The sequence below is a fragment of the Mastigoproctus giganteus genome, chromosome 5 (genome assembly GCF_048544385.1).
Source record: "Mastigoproctus giganteus isolate SK-2022 chromosome 5, ASM4854438v1, whole genome shotgun sequence".
In the NCBI taxonomy this organism is placed as follows: domain Eukaryota; kingdom Metazoa; phylum Arthropoda; class Arachnida; order Uropygi; family Thelyphonidae; genus Mastigoproctus; species Mastigoproctus giganteus.
Genome location: NC_143579.1, coordinates 175,188,025 through 175,207,497, shown reverse-complemented (window position 1 = coordinate 175,207,497; position 19,473 = coordinate 175,188,025). Strand labels below are relative to the sequence as shown.

General features: G+C 35.9%; 1 protein-coding gene across 2 annotated transcripts in view; it reads left to right on the top strand.

Annotated features, from left to right (window-relative positions):
• Positions 1–19,473, top strand: part of LOC150085862 (uncharacterized) — a 140,882-nt gene that overhangs the window by 27,522 nt on the left and 93,887 nt on the right. Inside the window, exon 2 of one of the 2 annotated variants that reach the window (XM_090374276.1) lies at positions 5,372–5,485. In XM_090374276.1, the coding sequence (XP_090230402.1) occupies positions 5,372–5,485 (114 nt within the window). Of the gene's footprint in view, positions 1–5,356; positions 5,486–19,473 lie in introns of both variants that reach the window. The other variant, XM_090374275.1, reaches the window with a different exon arrangement.

Sequence of the window (19,473 nt, the reverse complement as noted above, 5' to 3'; positions counted from 1 at the left end):
CGTCCTCGACAGGTGTGATCTACAGACACGTGACATCGTGACGACCAGCTACAACACCAACAGTGACGAGCCATCCACGAGGGCATTCATCCCATACTACCCCAACCTGTCACAACAGATCGGTAGAATCCTGAGAACGCACGGAATAAAGTGCATCCAACTCCCAGGCAAGAAACTGCGTTCTTTCATTTCCAACGTGAAAACACCTGTCCCCACCCTTCTGCAGAGCGGTTTGGTCTACCGCATCTCTTGCCGTGACTGCACTAGCTGCTACTTTGGAGAGACTGGACGTCGACTCGAGAAACGTCTCTCGGAGCACAAAAGAGCGATCCGTTTAGCGGATATAGAACACTCAGCTATCGCCGAACATGTCTGGACAACCCACCACGACATCGACCCACACCGCGATGTCGTGGTGGTAGACAGATCCCACCATTACCTAAAACGTACCTGGTTGGAATCGTTAAATATAAAATCTTCGGATAAATCCTTGAACAGGAACAGTGGTTGCCAAGTCAACCCGATCACAGAGTCAGTAGTTCTGTCATTGGACAAGCGCTGGCCACGTCATCATGCGTCACAGCCACAGACGTCAACAAACAATTAAACCTCGCGTCTCACGCACCTGGCAGTGCACATCTTCATTCCAACTGCCATTCATGTATTTTTAATTCTGATGAAGGCTACCATATAGCCGAAAGCTAAATATATTTCTTCTTTATTTGTACGCTCTGTGTGTAACTATAATAAATTCTTAAACTCAGTTTTGAAATTTCTCGGTTTTATGCAAGCCCTAGTCACCATGTAGGACAAAACTTGGGTCTGAAATAATACTGAGGTAGGATCTGGTGGTGAGGGTGTATTCAGTGGAGATGAGAGGACCCAGTGATGTCCATGAAAGCAGCCTCCAAAACATGTTACCACTGCTGCTAGCTTGTTTTCATCCAGCCCCGCAGTCTGGTTGCAGATATTTTTAAAATGTTTTGTTTACCTGCTTGCCATAAAATATGCATCCATCCATCAGCATAGCATGATGGAGTTGGAACTTGATTTATCAGACCAGGCAACAATTTTCCAGTCATCCAACATCCAGGAATGACGTTCCCGTACACACTGCAGGTGGAGGTGTTGATGGCAGTTAGTCAGCTTGGGCATGTGAACAGGTTACCTACTTTATAGGTCTGTCCAGTAGGGTGTCTGTTGATTAGCATGCGTGGAAACATTTTTCTGTGCACCCTGATTGTAGTCTGATGTTAATTGAGAGATCATGATCTTTCTGTTGTATTCTGTATTATAAAAAAAATACAGAATAGAGACAAATTCAAAAAAGCAGTCACAATACTTTAAATAAAAGAAATAAGAGAGAGAACCATGAGAATATGTAAAAAAAATATGGATTTGATGTGGTATTTAAACTGATGAACAAAATCAGTAATTATCTGAGGGACACAATTTTCCCAAATAGATGCAGACTGTTTATTCAGGGAAATTTGTCTCCTTTCTCTTACTTGCCTGGACATTTGACTATCAAGAATTGTTCTGACAGAGGTTCCAGAACATAATGCTCATCATAAAAGTAATTATTGCAGAGTAAAAGTGTTTTAAATAGTAGTCATCTCTTAAGGAAAATATTTTTTCTTCTTCAGAATTTCTCTTCTAAAACATGGGCACTTCATACCACACAGAAAATATGGTACACTTAGAAATATAAATCTCTGAAAATTTATTCTTAACTCAGACTCTATATTATGTAATAAGCTAAAAAAAAGTTAAAGATGGCCTTGTTATTAAAAAAAAAAAAAAAAAATTTTCCCTGGCTGTCTTAGGGTCAAATTTTGTGATTACAAAATGTAGTGGAAGCATATTTTTTTTTACAATTGGACCTTCTGACACCCCATGCATGTCTCACACACAAAAAAAAAAAATAAATAAATCATAATAAAAAGAGACTTTCTATTTTCATCATATGAATGGTTAAGTATCAAAGTTAGGCACCATAATAACAAAAAAAAAAAAAAAAAAAAATTAGTATCCCCCATTTACTATTTTTTCCTTTAACACTGTGGTGGCTAATATGTAGGCTCTCAAAACGAAACCTGATTTTAGCCGGGAACGTACTTGTTGCCACATCAGCAGAAGCAGCTTATCCCACCACTTTAATATTTTGATTGATTTCTCTCTCTCTCTCTCTCTCTCTAAAATGTATGAACCAGTCATTTCTAGCAATAAATTCATACTTATCTTTAGAGTATTAGACCAATAAGCACATAATACTAGGTTTGGTCCATTCCAAATTATGAGAAGTTCCCCCATCTCTGCAGTTAGTCTGTCATGGGTTTTACTTGTTTTTGCTTGGACAACATTTAAGCCTTTAACCTGATCCAAAATTTGAGCTTTGTCTTTGGGAACTCTTACCACTATCGTACAAGACACATTCAATGTGCAACCAATTTTAGTGATACTTATCAAAATGTTGGGGATGGTAACGGGGTTGCAAGGGGTAGGGTGTTCCTATTATTTTTTTTTGCATTAGTGTGGTTATGGCACCTATGTTAGTGCGATTGAGATTGGGTGCCAACAGGGTGGCTCCCTTGTCATGGACCCCCCTCTACATCACCACCCACCAAATACGGAGGATGTGGAAAGGTCAGGGAATGACCACTGCATATCCCTGGAGCAATATGGCCTTAGTTGCTAATGCTCCTAAAAAAAAGGAAAAAAAAAAAAAAAATCCAGCCGCCATTGACCCCAAAATGAGCATCTATTAGTTGGTAGGATACAATCTCTGTACCCTTGATATTCAAGGGGAGAACTTTCCCCCGAATATTGCAGTTTGGGTTGTGTTATGTTTTTATTGAAGACTCCATGATGTTGGTAGTTTTGCCTTCAGTGCTGCAATAATCTTTTAGGTATATCTTATTCCTAATTCTGGTGTTCTCTGGTGTGGGTCAGAATTAGCAAAGAGGCAATCATTTAGAAAACAAAACTGACATTTATTTAAGAACAAGTATTCACAACATTTTCATAAGTTATTACATGAGTAAAGTGATATACTAGTGATAAGTTAAGTCTGAATAGTATTCTGCTATTCCAATAATTATACATAAGTAAACACATCTCTATGTTCATTTCTTCAACTGTGTGCAAACACTCTTGTAGAAATATTTCATTTTAAGCATATGAAATTACAAAAATACTAAGAAATATAAAATGCTAACATAAAACACTAGGAAGAAATCATTTGGCCATTATTCCTTCCTATAGGAAGGAATCAATGTGATTAACTTTCTGTTCAGTTATTATTACTTCAGACATTCCTCTTTCACACTCATAGAATAGGTACTTCTTTACTTACCAAGCTTACTAGGGGCTCGGACTTAGATACTCAGTCTGCCTTCTCTTCCACCGAGGATCTCAAACGTTCTGGCTGTAGGCTGATGTAGGTACCTGCTTGGCGACTTGGGCCTCTCTTGCTTTCTTTGTGTCTGCGATAAACACAGTCGGCATCGATTATGGCTTCTTCGGCCCTCTTGTCCAAGTGCCCCCTTCTCGTTGACTCCCTTGACTTTCTTCCGACTGCCTCTTCTTCCATCGACTCCCTTTGAAGTCTTCCAAGGGCCCTCTTTAAGTCCAAAGTTTCTCCTAAGTTTACACAATCTCAGCGTTTCATTGGACATCGAAGAGAGGGCTCATATCCCACACACTTGAATATCATGTGATGGGAAAAAAGAAAAGTGATGATCACATCATCCCCCCCCCATCACTTTACACATCCGGCCTCATTTGATGACTAGCTACTAATTATGATTTCCTTTCTTTAGGCCTGTGTCAGCATTCCATATCTTGTCATGAGAACTCTTGCTGTTTCTCTGATTGGATTAATTTCACTGACCTCTTTGGCCTTTCAGCAGAAGACATTACTTCTTAAGGTACAAAGCAGTCTCTTAGTGATGAAACTTATGTGGCTTTTCACTTAGTTACAATTGAAGTTTTTTCGCTACATTCACTTTTATCAGATCTTAAATTAACCCTACTTAAAACATCTAATTTCCATTAATTAATTGGAAAAATACTCATTAAAATACAGGTTATTAGTAAGTGGGGTATACATTAAAAGAGAAACAAAAGGGGAGAGTAATAATGCAAATAAAGATTAATTCACAGTAGAAAAATTAAATGAGGGTGGGAAAAACTCCACTCTGTAACAAAAAGAAGCATTGCTGTCGTGGCAATTGAAAAAAAATTGGGAGCATGATAAATGCCACACTAAAATGATATTCAACTGCATAATGTAATTATGCAGAGAATACCAAAACATGTTAATGTAAAAATTGCTTGTATGGGTTGTTCATACAGGTAATAAAAAAAAAAAAAAAAAAAACACGTATGCTGAAGAACCGTGCAATAAATGATGGCCACATGAATTGGATATTTCATGTGCATACTGTAGAGTTCATTGGCATGGTATTATCTTGAAAAATCATGGACTAATCTATTAAAATTCCAATAACATTACAAAAGTGTATATTAGACAACGTTGGATAACTGGATTTAGTGCTATATCAGTTTCACTAATTATGAATAGGATCATCAGAAAGTGACCTCGGAACAAGGACTTAGTGCGTGCGCGTGTGCACGCACACACACACACACACACACACACACACACACACACACACACACACACACACACACACACACACACACACACACACACCTCATTATAAACTTGTTTTTAGCACCCTTTTCTTCTAGTCCCACGATCAGTCCTGTGAAAAGGGTCCCTGCTTATAGTGCTATAATGGGCATTAACTGTATTTAGAATCATGAAACTAAATACAGAATATGCAAATATTTGAGAGCATGTATACACATACATGGGTGGTCACCCATGTAGTTTTGTGTTGTAATATATATATTCACTATTCTTTGTTTTGTTTGAATGTTATGTGCTGTAACCAAAGGCCATACAACTGCTTTTGGTTACAGAACATAACATTTAGTCAAAACAAAGAATAGTGAAAGTCTACTACCTCTTTCAAGCTCTGTCTATGCAGCACAGTGCAAAATTGGCTCCGTAGTCTTAATAACTGAATGTACTCTTAACATCAGAAAATACGAAAAGGCTAATATGCTTTGCAGATTTAATAACTGTCTTAACTGAATTGCAGTCTTAATAACTGAATATACTATTAACGTCAGAAAATATGAAAAGGCTAATATACCTTGTAGATTTACAGCTGCCATTAGTATGTGCTAGAAAAGTGTTTATATTGCTTTACTTTAATTTCATGTTGATTTTTGAATTAATATTTTCCCCTTAAACCTTATATAAGTATGTGTATTATTTTTAAAGATTTTTCTCCAGCAGAATGTGATTTGGTGTGGGCACCATCTGTAGTCCTTGTTGAAAATGAAGAAAATGATGATAGTCAAAAATGTTTCAATAACAGTGAACGTGGTGAATCACCATTTTCTGATAGAGGTAGGTAAATATTTAAGCTGAGCTATTATTATTTCTTTGTAAATTTTTAAGATATATATTTTTGTGATGTGATTTTATGTTAAGGTAAGTATCCTTATTTGTGAAATTGATATTAAAAGTCTAGCAAAGATAAAATGGACACTTTCCTGCATTAGTTAAATTGATTTATTTTGGGAAAACTTAACTGAAACTTTAAAGATAATGAAATGTTTCAGTACAACTTGGCACACCATCTGTGATTAACAGGACATGGGTAGTAATGAGTTACAAATTTAAACATAAGTTAGAAGTTATTAGTTTTAACTCATTATTATTACTTTTTGCAGTAACTGAATAATGTCATAAGTTGGAAAAATCTTGTAAGAGTTTGGTTGTTCAGAACTAACACCTATTCTTTTTATATATATACAGCAATATCCCGCATAGCACTGATAATTGGTACTGAAACTGTTATGTGAAACCATGCTGATTGAGGTATAATTATAATGGGTTTTAATTGAATGTGTACCAGAGAAACAGTCTATAAACAAATTATAATAAATTTATAAACAGTTTGTGCTTGATAGCCAGTTAAAAGGATTTGAAATAAAAAATATTGAAAAAATTTTATTAATGAAAAGGTAACGTCATGAGAGATGAGAAAAAAGCTTTGTTTATTTAGGTATTTCAATAATAAAGTCTGGCAGAGTCATCTCTTCTTTTTCTTGGCGTACAAGTCTTTGTGGCATTGAATCCCATCTTGTAAAATTTTCCGTATCTTCATGCTACGTTCAACATCCGGATCTCCATTCATAATCACCTCGCAGGCCATGTCAACTCCCTGAAAAACTTTCTTTCTCCAATTCTTCAGTTGAAAATTCTTTTGGTGCCATTCCAGTGTTATCCACTTCAGAATTGTTTTCCTTTTCTTCATATGCAGTTTGCTCGTCAAGTTCAAGGAGAGAGTTGCATCATCTAAGTCATTTGCATGTTAGTCTGTTCAGTCACGTACATTGGCGGTGTCCAAAGTTTTGAATCCCAATTCTTTTCCGATCTTCACAGTGTCTTTGGCAGTTGTCTGAATTTGCGATTCAAACCCAGTGAAATCATTTGCCAAAATGGGCAAAACATGCTGCCAAACAGAACACATGTTGTTGGCAGTTATCTCTAGCCAAGATGCAAATATATTTTTGATCGTATTTAAAGGGGTAAAAAATAAATTGTGAAATGAAAAGTTTGAAAAGCTATCATGTCGTTTCATCAGGATGTAATTAAGAATGCTGAACACTGTTACACGTTGCTGCTGACTGCCTGAGGGGAGCTATTGGCACATGTGCATGTGAGACAATAGTTGGCACTGCAGCATATATGTACGCATACCTAGACAACGACAATGCAGCATATATAGAGTATGTGTCTAGGCTATTGAATGAGTTTTAATATGTACAGTAAATTTTTGACTTGAACTGAATTGAAAACCGTGTTATAGAATTGAAACCCATGCTGTTAGAAACCATGCTAAGCGACGTATTGCTGTATATAGATATATATCTTTTAGCATTAGATTTAGTAGAGGCATATTATGCAAGAAAGCAAACTTATACAGCATCAGCAAAAAAAAAAAAAACCTACAGTTCTCATTTCACTGATCCATTCGCTCCAAAAGATTGTCCAGTTCTTCCTTGAATTAAGCTATTAACTTCCACAATGACAGATGGAAGTTTGTTCCAGCAATCAACTATTTGCTGGCTAAAGGCAAATTTTCGCACATCTATTCTACAACTTTCTTTCCTCAATTTGAGTTTATGCCCCCTCAGGTTCGTAATCTGGGCAAGAGGAAGAATCCCATCAGCATTGAGCCTGCTCAAACCATTCAAGGCCTTACACACCTTAATCAGATCAGGTGCCTAGTCTCCAGACACTGCAATTTGCAGAACTTAAGCCTTTGTTGGTAAGAGCCCACCTTTGTTCCCCTCACAAATCTTTTTGCCCTTCTCTGTACTCATTCTAGCAACTCTACATGCTTCCTAAAATGAGGCCTCCAGATCTGTATGCAGTACTCAAGGTGTGGCCTGACCATTGCTTTATCAGTTACTTTTTCCTTTAAGAAAAAAAATTGATAAAAAAAAAAAAAAATCATTATCAGAAGATTAGCTTAGATTTCCTGATTGCAAATATTTTAGTAGGAGTTGTAGTACTAAAATCCAGAACTTGCAGAAGTAATAAAAGGTATTAAAAAGCATTTACGGAATAGAGATTCAGCTGATTGAGTTTTAATTTTTGCAGTAGGGATAGGATAGTGTAGTTAGGCAGTACTTCTCATTTAAAACCATCGATTCTGATTCTGTATTTTTGCTGAATATTCTCCTCCATTTTATTTATTTATTTTTTCCTGAAAATGAGTAATCAGTGGCCATATGATAAATTTTTTCAAGCAGAAAAATTAAAAATGGAAATAATTGAAAAGTTCAGTGCCTCCTTTACATTTTGAAAAATGAAGATTCTGTCAGTATCAGTTAGAACTATTTTGAAATAGATGTTATTCAGCAGGAAATCCAAGAAACTTATTTTCCTATAGCCGTTGTGGAAACCAAAGATGAAAATATGGAACTCACTACTTAAGAAATTATATTTTGCTACCAAGGCCTGGATTTATGGGAGTACTGTACAGTGATGCAGGTACTTCATGTCTTAAGGTCATGGGAACCTTGCTCCAATCATTGCAACTATGTAACAAGTAAAGCTTTTATTGTTTAATTGCATTTAATTTCTGTAATTATAAGTCTTTTTTATTGTGTTTAAATATATTTATTTCTACCCTTCATTTTAATATGAATGTGAATGCACTGGAAAAGGACTTCTAAAAGTGTCTGTCAGAGCTCCATACCACTTAAATCTGGCGTTATTCACTATAAAACATCTCTCCAATTCACATCTCTATATGTGAATTAGTGAATATGTTACCCAGAAAATTTTGCGTGAATGAAGCAGGAAATTATTACTGCTTCCCTTTTTGCACTGTCTGATCATCCCTTTTCTGATCTTTAAACAAGGGCAGGGAGTGGTATTCACTATATTCAGAATATAGTGTTACCAGACAACCTTGTGGGAATAGCATATATATCCCCCTATGTCCTTGTTTAAAAATAAGAAAACAGATGACTGAACAGCGTGAAAAGGGAAGCAATGATAATTTTATGCTTCATTTACTTTTCTGATTTTTACACAAAGGCAGAGGGGAGATATATCTGGTATCCTGCAAAGTTGCTTTGGTAACTATTCACTATATTCCATGTGAAGTGAATGAGGTATTCAGTCATGTCTCTTTATGTTTCTATGATTTCTGTTTCTTTCTCTTTCTGTATAGAATTTGAGAAGAAAACTTCCTTAAAAAAAATATAAACAAATAACTACTTATTTTGAATTGTTGATTTTTACAAATCACCATCATTCTTTTGTGAAAAGGAACTTGCAAATATAAGGATTTACTGTATCAGAGGGATAAAAGTTGGAAATAAAGTGAAAAGTGTTGATATTTCAGACTTTTATAAAATTGTTTTTGTAAAAGTCCAAATGATAAGGAGCTGATTATCCCATTGTATAAGGCAATGGCCAGGCACAGTTTTTCAATCTGTAGACTTAAAATTTTGATATATCCCTCATACAAAAGTAGCAGTCATCATGATGGCTTGTGGACTTTCTCTATATTCAAGGCATAGCAAAACACATACACTTTTGACTGCTACAAAACCATCCCTTTAATGTTGACTTATGGCTACCACAACAAAAAATGAGGTACCCACAACTTGTCTCATTAACCTTTTGATGATGCCATTTGTTTGAAAGTGTTGCAATACCAGGGCAACTTATGAAGGCAAAGTTTGTTCCATTGTGGACATAACTAAGAAGTTAAAATCCTACCGACTCTGAAAAAACATATGAAAGGTCCTCATGAAATGAAATATATGCCTATCCTCCCAACTTCATATAATTTCAGTAAGACCAAATAGTCTTAGCTATTTTATCCTTTTGTAGCCCTAAGTTTGTATAATTATATTAAAAATTAAGGTGACTCTGAAATTTAAGAGATTTGCGTACTTGTATTATTTTAATACATGATATAACAATGAAATATAAAATAAATAATAGAAATTTTAGGTTGCTTAAATACTTCATAAGTATTTTTTGATAAATGCCTAATAACACTGGTCAACAAAGTGAAATTTATTTGACTGGTGTTATAGGGCATTTATATTTTTATCAATTTTACAGTTTAAAACCAATACACTATACACAGCTAGAATAATACAGTACACTTATTGTAAAAAAGATATGTATAATTGAAAAATGTTTTGCAGGTGACCTCCTTTGATACACTTTGTTGGAATGTCATGGTGCAACATCCAGCGGTAGTCTGCCAACATGTCTTAGTTTCAAGAAACCATGGTAGCAGTTTTCCATTGCCTTAATGTCATGTTGGAATCATTCCCCTGCTTCACTCACTGTGAAGCTACCACATCCCATTTCTTTATCTTCTCAAGCATTTCTGAACTCCATTTTTATACGTGGGAGACCTGTGGCTATCCAGAAAGTTTCCACAAAGCATTTGAAAACCTGCCCATGCTTTTAGTTCTAATATTTTGAGGCATTTTTCAAAACTTTCATTCTGCAAACACTCTGATTTGAGGTCCCACAGATTCTCTCTTTCATTTTCATGGTACTGATCCTTGGAAATTTTCTGCTTCAGTCATGAAAACTCTCTCAAATTTATTTTTGCCTGTTACTTTCACAAAACTCTTTATTAGGCCAAGTTTGGTACTTTAATGCTCTTGAATAAATGTTTCTGCTTAAGTTCCAAGGTTAGAGGTTGGGCTTGTCTTTGGGTAAGAGCTAGATCTCTAATGAGGTCATTCAACTCACCTTTGGTTACGAGCTGCATCTGTGATGTCTCTTCATTGTGGGTGTGCTTAGGTTCAGCTGAGGTTCTCAGGTCTCTGCTAGTCATACCATCACATTCCATTTTGTCTTCTAAAGAGGGCACTAATGATATTAAGAATAGGAGACCAGCGGAATTACTTAACAAGTACAGGTCACTGTTGAAAAAAAGCCGTGAAGTAGGGTTGAATTTGAGAGTGTCTGCAATTCTGCCCAGACACGATAGGAGGGAGTATATGATGAGAGCCTTGTCGATCAATTCGGCCCTGGAAAGATTGTGCAAGGCTCAAGGGGTAGAATTTTTTTCAGCCTGGAATGTACTTGTTAACAGGAGAGATTGCTTCTACAGGGATGGGATACACTTAAATAGAAAGGGTGCAAGAATATTTGCTGATGCTATCGAGGCAGTGTTAGGTGGGTCGGAAAACTGCTAGCTTGGGGGGGAGACAAAGACTAATGGATTAACAGTAGCCACTGGCAGAGGTGAAAGAGATTCTTGCACTGCTTCTATTGGAATGAGCAGAAGCCTGAAAAACAAGATGCAGGATATTTCAGAGACTGCTGGAAGTCATTGCGGTACAAGTAAACACATGGGTTGTGTTAGGGTAGCTAAGAATAAAAACAGGTGCATGTATACTTGCGTGTACACCAATGCTAGGAGTTTAGTAAATAAATTTGATGAATTTGAGGTATTACTCAAAATATCAAAGGCAGATATTGTTGGGATATCAGAGACGTGGTGTCACACAGATATAAGGAATGCAGAACTGGAATTTGGGGAGTACAACGTCTACAGAAAGGATAGACAGGATAGGAAGGGAGGAGGGGTTATGCTATTAGTTAAAAAACACATAAAATCCAAGGAAGTGAAGCCAGTCGACATCGATGGACAGGGCAGTGTCGAGTCAGTTTGGTGTGACATAAGCATAGGTAAATCAAAATTGAGAGTAGGAGTGTGCTATAGGCCTAATGACTCTGAGGGGTATAATAAGATACTGTACAGAGAAATAGAATGGGCCAGTAAATCAGAGAGTCTTATAATGGGGGAAATTTTAATTTCCCAGATATTGACTGGAATTTGTGGGTTGGTCACTCACACACTAGCAAGGCTTTTGTGGATTTATTGGATAATTGTTTTCTACACCAGCATGTTCGGGAGGCAACTAGAGGGAGTAATACTCTTGATCTGATTATCAGTAGTGATTCTTCATGCATTAGGAATCTGCAGATAAAGGAACCACTGGGTGGCAGTGATCACAGTGTGCTGAAGTGGGATTTACTCAAGGAGGTAACTACCATCAGAGGTAAAGGGAAGGGTTTTTGCTTTCGTAAAGGCGACTATGATGGTCTGAGACAGTATTTAAATTCTATACAGTGGGACCAACTGATGATGTTACCAACAGCAAATTCAAAATGGGAAGCACTCAAGGAACTAATCTTGGAAGCTACCAGGCTTTACATACCAACTAAGAAATATTGTTCAAGGTTCAGGCCTAAATGGTTGTCAGATGAACTAATGAGACATGGCAGAGAAGAAAAATGCATGGGATACATACAAATTAATGGGTGACATGGAAGCCTATGATAGATATAAGTTGGTCTGTAACCAAGTCACAAAGGAGATTAGGCAGGCAAAGGCAGATTATGAGAAATCCTTGGCAAAGGATGCAAAGAAAAACAGAAAACAGTTCTTTACCTATTTAAACTCAAGAAGGAAAGGGATGAATCAGATTGGTCCACTGGATGTTGATGGTTCAACAGTTGAGGATCCAGCTCAGGTGGCTAACAATCTAAACGAGTATTTTGCATCTACATTCACACATGAGGAGTTATTCAGGAAGGGGAATGTCGTAGGTGAAGTAAACATTGGCAGTGAGCTAGATGATTTTCTAATAACTGAGAGGAAAGTGGAGGAGAAATTGTTGAGGATAAACATAAAAAAGGCACCCGGGGTGGATGGGATCTATCCAGTTATATTAAAAGCAGCAAAGGAAGTAAGCAAACCCCTAGCAAATGTAACCCAATTCACAAAGGAGGATCAAAGGCTGACACAAGTAATTATAGACCTGTTAGTTTAACTACGGTCCAAGGAAAATTAATGGAGGCACTGGTTAAAGAAGCACTGCAGGATCATCTGGACAAGAATTCAGTTATAGCTCAGACACAGCATGGGTTTGTTAAGGGCAGGTCTTGTCTGACCAATTTGATTGGATACTATGATGTAGTCACAAAAGAACTGGATGCAGGGAATAACTTTGATATTATATATTTGGATCTTAGAAAGGCTTTTGATACTGTTGCGCATGGAAGACTGCTGCACAAATTGGAGAAGTGTGGCATTGGAGGCAAATTGCTGCTATGGATAAAGGGATGGTTGAGTGGCAGAAGACAGAGAATGGTAATCAATGGACACTGCTCAATGTGGACTAATGTTATTACTGGAGTTCCTCAGGGTTCAGTGTTGGGTCCATTGTTGTTTTCTGTATTTATAAATGATATTGATGATGGTGTATCAGGCTTAATGTCCAAGTTTGCAGACGATACAAAGGTTGGCAGGGTTGTTAAGGACACTACTGATACTATGCTGCTGCAACAGGATCTGGAAAGGTTGAGCAGATGGGCTGAGAGGTGGCAAATGAAGTTTAACATTGACAAATGTAAAGTACTACATATGGGAAACAGTAACCCCAGATCAACGTATCGATTCTGTGGTACTACGCTGACAGTGGTAGAGAATGAAAAGGACCTGGGGGTAATTGTGCAGGCAGATATGAAGTTCTCTGAGCAGTGCAGACGAGCTGCAAGAGTAGCTCATGGTGTCTTGTCAATGATATACAGGAATTTTTCTAGCAGGGACAGGGATGTGATTATTCCCTTGTATAAGGCATTGGTCAGGCCACACCTTGAGTACTGTATACAGGTCTGGAGGCCTCATTTCAAGAAGGATGTAGAGCTGCTGGAACGAGTACAGAGAAGGGCAACAAGATTAGTGAATGGAACAAAGGGTTGCTCTTACGAAGAAAGGCTTAAGTTTTGCAAATTACAGAGCCTGGAGACTAGGCATCGGCGAGGTGATCTGATAGAGGTGTATAAGGCTTTGAATGGCTTGAGCATGCTCAATGCCGATGGGATTCTTCCTCTTGCTCAGAATAATCACCTGGGAGGGCATAAATTCAAATTGAGGAAGGACGAATGTCGGATAGATGTGCGGAAATTTGCCTTTAGCCAGCGGGCAGTTGGTTTGTGGAATAGACTTCCATCGCTTGTTGTTGAAGTTGATAGCCTAAACAAATTTAAGGCTCAGCTGGACAGGTATTTCAAAAGAATGGAGGGGTGAAATGGGAGTAGTGGTTGTTTTTTTTTTTTTTTTTTTTTTTTTGGCTGATGCTGAATAAGCTTGCTTTCTTGCATCATATGCCTCTACTAATGCTAATGCTAGTCTCAGGTTCAGATAAAGGTGGTAGATGACTTTCATCAACTGATAAAATACCACCACTTTGCTTATTAGAGGCTTGAAGTGGTGAAACCTATGTTTAGTCTCTAGAGCAAAGTTTCCAGCATCCCCCCCCCATACTTCTCCTTCAACCCATGCACGGTACTAAGTACTATAGGTTTTGATACCTTTCGTGTTTGGGGTTTTCATAAAAAAAAAAAAAAAAAAAAAAAACCCCCATCTTGTGCATATTCATCACTGAGAATTGAGTCACATTCATGATAAAAAAAGTAACAATCGCCATCATAGTCTTTTGGTCCCTCCGTGTTATGGGTATGGCAGATAGCATTGATTTTTTTTTTTCATTTTCTTCAACCAGTCATGTAATTCATTCAGAAAAAGGGTATAAGTAACATGGTGCTCACGTCTTATTTTGATCATCTAGAGCAGTGGTTCCCAAACAACTAAGATCTACGGGCCCCTTCAGAAATCAAAAAAAGTTTGTGGACACACACACACACACACACACACACACACACACACACACACACACACACACACACACACACACACACACACACACACACACACACACACACACACGTGTGTGTGAACACTGGGTTTTCTGAAAAGAAAATTCAAAGTTTTATGTTTAAAACAACTCAACTTTATTCTTATTTTAACATAAATATATAATAATAACTATTTATCATTAATATGCTATACATAGAATGAATAATTTGACCAGTTCCAGAGGGTCCATTTCACGGACCCCCTGGAACTGGTCTACGGATCCCAGTTTGGGAAATGCTGACACAATGGAAATCTTCTAGATATCCATTGTGATTATACACCTTTGTAATTTAGTTAGGGAAGAGCAATACACATAGCAGAATTTTTTTCACTTTCAAGGCATGTTGATGAAAGTGTTTCAGTGATTCACCAGATCTTATCTTTAACAATTTATAATTAAATTATGAAATAACAAGGATATAGATATATTCAAACAATTACATAAATATGAATGTGAATTATGTGAATTACACATAAATATGAATTACATAAATATGAACAATAATAATAAATAAATAACAATTATATTCATGCAGGTTAGATGAATAGGTATGTGAGTGTTATAATCATTTTCATCATGTTTGTGTAATTAGCCTCCTCACAAAAATTGGACATGCTAGAAGAAAACGGGAAAACAGATTTGGAATCAGTGTCTGAAAATCTGTCTGGTCCACATACTTTTTTTCCTAGTGAAAAATATATTTGTTCCCGTTTAACCTCTTTCTGTTGTAGCCCATGGATGCCAAATTGTTGAACAGCTGAGTTACTGTATATTGCTATTTATTTAAAATGCTTGCTATTCCAAATTTTAAATAAATTATATTCTATAGTTCCTGTACCATGAGACTTTTGTTTTAAATTACTTTATGGTATAAGATCTAAAAAAAATAAATAAATAACTTAGTTACTTTTGATGAAATGTTGCTTTTCTCAGAGAAACTTTTAAATAAACTTAATTACTTTTATAATTAACTATAATTTCACTTAGTTGATTTATAAAGTAAGTTACCTATGTCTAGTGATTAACATTAGAAAATTTTATGAGTGATGTCGTTGTCGTCTATATTGTTGTTTGTAGTCCTTATGCAGAGATCTGAGTATACCAGAAAAGAAAGGGTGTGCATTAATAAATAGGAAAGTTCTTGCATCCATCCTGAAAGATGGAACTAGAAATGATGTACCTCAGATCCTAGCACAAAAGGATGGAGAGCAAAACTTTACTCTCATTGAGGCTCTGGAGGTGATGTCTGCAGGCAAGTAGATTTCACTGCCCGAGGTTCTGGAGTGAAATGATTTTCTGCTATTCAGGCCAGTCTCTTGAAGCCTCTGATGTCTTGACTGTGCATAGCTGCTAACTCTTTGGATTTACAAAGGAGAATTCCTTGGTGACAAAGAGTTTCTTCATCTTTTTATGAAATCTCAGTTTTTCTTCTTTTTATAAAAAATAATAAAATTTTAATCAATGTAATAAATTTTTAAAAACTTTGTTAAGTTGAAAACAATTGTTTAAAAAGTTTTTGCTTGTACAGTAAAGAGTCCTAGGTAAGGGATATAGGACATTTTGCTGCTAGTAAAGAATCTTTTGGCTCTGTTTTAATATGAAATATATATTTTGTCAGTGAAGTTTAATTTCTAGTGCAGTATGGACTTAAGAAAGATCTCTTGTTTTCCTTTCTCGTTTTTTGTGATGAACTCCCGTTTTTCACTTGTTGCGATATTTTCGTTTGGCCCAATATTTTCCTCATGTTTGCAACTGTCCTATCTCCATTTGAAGTAGCATTTGAAGAGTCAGTAGTTTGCAGCTATATGAATACAATGTTCACACATGCTAACTCTGAATTTACAATGGAGAATTAGCCTTTTCCCTTCATTTGAGCCCTTCTGTCTCACCATTTTATCATAATGTTTTTCCTTCTTTTTCCCAAAAAAAAAAAAAAAACAAGTAAAACTGTTAAATTCAGATTAAAATAAAAAAATTGTGAATTTCTGTTTATTTTCACTATGAATTGCTGTCAAGTCTGCTAGTCTATCGTGGATCTTTCACAGACAAGCATGATAATTTCTCTTCCAATCCATTATCCTATTCAATAGGGTCTCCTGAATAGGGAAACTTATTTTATAACCACCCGGTATATATACAGAGAGAAAGAGAATTGGATCTAATAGGCAGAAAATTGAGTAGGGGTGCCACAAAATAAAATAAATTACTTAGGGGTGCCGTTATTAATAAAAGGTCAAAACCACTGTGTTACAGCATCATAATATCCAAATAGATTGGTCAAGCATGATCATCTCTTAACAAATTCATGCTCTGACTGCCATATAACTGCATTCCAGCATAGTTGGTCCTGCATTACTTCTTTAATCAGCAACTCCATTATAAAGAAGTCAAGTTAACAAGTCGTAATTAATCTTGTTATCCATTGATCCTTCTTTTTGAATTCGGGGGTATATTCACACATCTCCAGTCCATAAGGACTGCCCATGAATCCAATGCTGTTCTTAGAAAAAAACAAAGTTAAAGACCATATCTCAGAAACTGTTTGCAATAAAAAATGTTTTTCATGTAATCAAAATGGCTGTTAAAAACATTAAAATTTTATTTGAACACTTGAATTGCATAACTGCAATTCATGTGAAGATTGCAGTTATGCAAATAGTATATGATAATGTTATATATGTATACATGCATAAAATAAAATAATATTTATAAAGATACATTGCGTGCAGTATTGTGAAAGTAATCCATCACAGATCTATTTTCACGATCGTTCACAACCGTCATTATTTTCGTTTCTCTCTTGACTGTGGCCTTCGTGCGTTTTGGACAGGATTCACCACGAAGTATGCATTCAGCCTGGTTATTGACCTGTTGCTGTTCTTTCTGAAATTCCTCAATGATCCTATATATGCCTTCAATTGATCATCAAACTATACACTTATCTTCTGTGCCAAGCCCCAACACTGTTTTGGGCGTGTGGAATTCCCAGTTGAATAAAATCATATATGCACCATAATGTTGGTGGAAATAATGGTGAAATGCGAATTTGAAACAGCAAACTAAATTTTTCATCGGTGCCATACTGAGAGGCCAGTCACTTGTTTGAATTTTTCTCCAAACACATTGTTCCAGATGGGGGGAAAAAAAAAAAAAAAACAGACCTTATTAGGCACATTACGGAACTCACCTTTGGAGGCATTTATTGTAGCTAATTCCAGGTCAGTTAATATGGCCTGTGGTCTCAATTCAATTTTATTTTTTTCAGCAAAGTCAATCATATCTTGAAACAAATGTTTATAATTTTCTTCACTCATTCGTTATCAACACAAACTAAGGGAAGAATTTTATGGTTTTCATTACTGACACATGCATGTATTGTATATAATTGATAAAAAAAAAATTGTGGGCATGGTTTTAAATGTACCATCCATAATCCAATATTGAGCACATGATAGGCACTGAATATTTACTTTTGTTGTAAATAGAAGAATTCTTTCCTCTCTCATTGCAGAATCTTTAACAAGAAATCCCATTTTCTTATTATTATAATAATAATAAGAAGAAAATGGGATATATTTTCCTGGGATATTTTTTTCCATTACGCCTTTCAAAATATTTTGCCGGCACCTATAGTCATGCTTAATGTACTTTTCAAGAAATTCATGAAAGTACAGCTAATAATAAATACCTGTATAATTACAGTTTTAGTAATGCTAATGATATTTATGACAAATGTTATGCAGCTGCCAAAATACATTACTCTAAATTTTCATATTCTGAAAGTAGTCTTATTTCAAGTTTTTTATTTTTAGCATTTCAATGCTATACCTACCTATAATTATTGCTCAAACGCCTATACAAATACCAAAATTCAACTTGAAAAATTACCAATTAAATGCAATATAATAAAGTAAAATTAATAAAGTCGTTTTATTTGCTTATTGTATTTTAAAAACTGTTTGTTTCTGTAACAGAAAACATGATCTTCAAATTGAGAGAGCTATTTGTCATTAAAATTTTTGTTATTTTTTATATTCTCCAAAATTAATCTAATAAGGTAGATTTTTACTTACTAAAAACTAATAAATATATAGAATTATATTCATATATTTTTACAATATAGTAGATACTGTCGGGATTTTGGGCCAGACCCCTTATAATTATGGCTAAAGGTTTGCTTTCCACCCATGCTTCCTCCCTTAATATCCTGTGCATCCCAGGTAGCTTTTTTTGCATTTAGCTTCAGCAATTTTTCTTCCCTTTCCTGTCAGTTATCACAAAATCATATAGCTCCCTGTTACAATTTGATAAACTTCTGGCATCCCAATAACTAAAAAAATATTTTGCGTGTGAATGCAGATGCAAAATACTTATTCAGTGTTTCAGCAAGCTGAGCGGGATCATCAACAGTTAAACCATACCACTGATATCCAGCAGACTAATTTGGTTCATCATCTCCTTTCTAGTGTATGCATTAGCAAAGAATTCTTTGCTGCTTTACCTTGCTTTCTTTGTCAGAGTCTTCTTGTAATCTGTTTCACATTTCTTAAGCTCCTTTGTCACTTAATTGCAGACTAGTTTATATTTCTGTAGGTGCTTCTGGATCACCTGATAATTCCTATACACCCCATGCATTTTCTTCTCTGCTATGAGTTTCATCACTTCTTCTGACATCCACTTAGGTCTAGGGCTTAAATAGTATCTCTTAGTTTGTGTGAAAAGTGTAGTAACTTTTATGATTACTTCCCTGAATACTTCCCATTTAGAATTTTCTGTTGGTCCCACTGCACAGAATTTAAATTGTCTGAAACTACTGTAGTTGCTTTCCAAAAGCGTAAGCCCTTCCTTTAGCCATTGACATTAGTTATATCTTTAAGTAAGTCCCATGCGAATACTGAGTGATCAATCCACAAGTTGTAGACAAAATTTGGAAAGTTAAAATCCCTCATTACAAGATGTTCTGATTTACTGGCCCACTCTATGTATCTGTACTGTTGCTTATTATATTCATTGCTCTCATTAGGCCTATAATACACTCCTATTCACACTTTTGTTTTTCCACTGCTT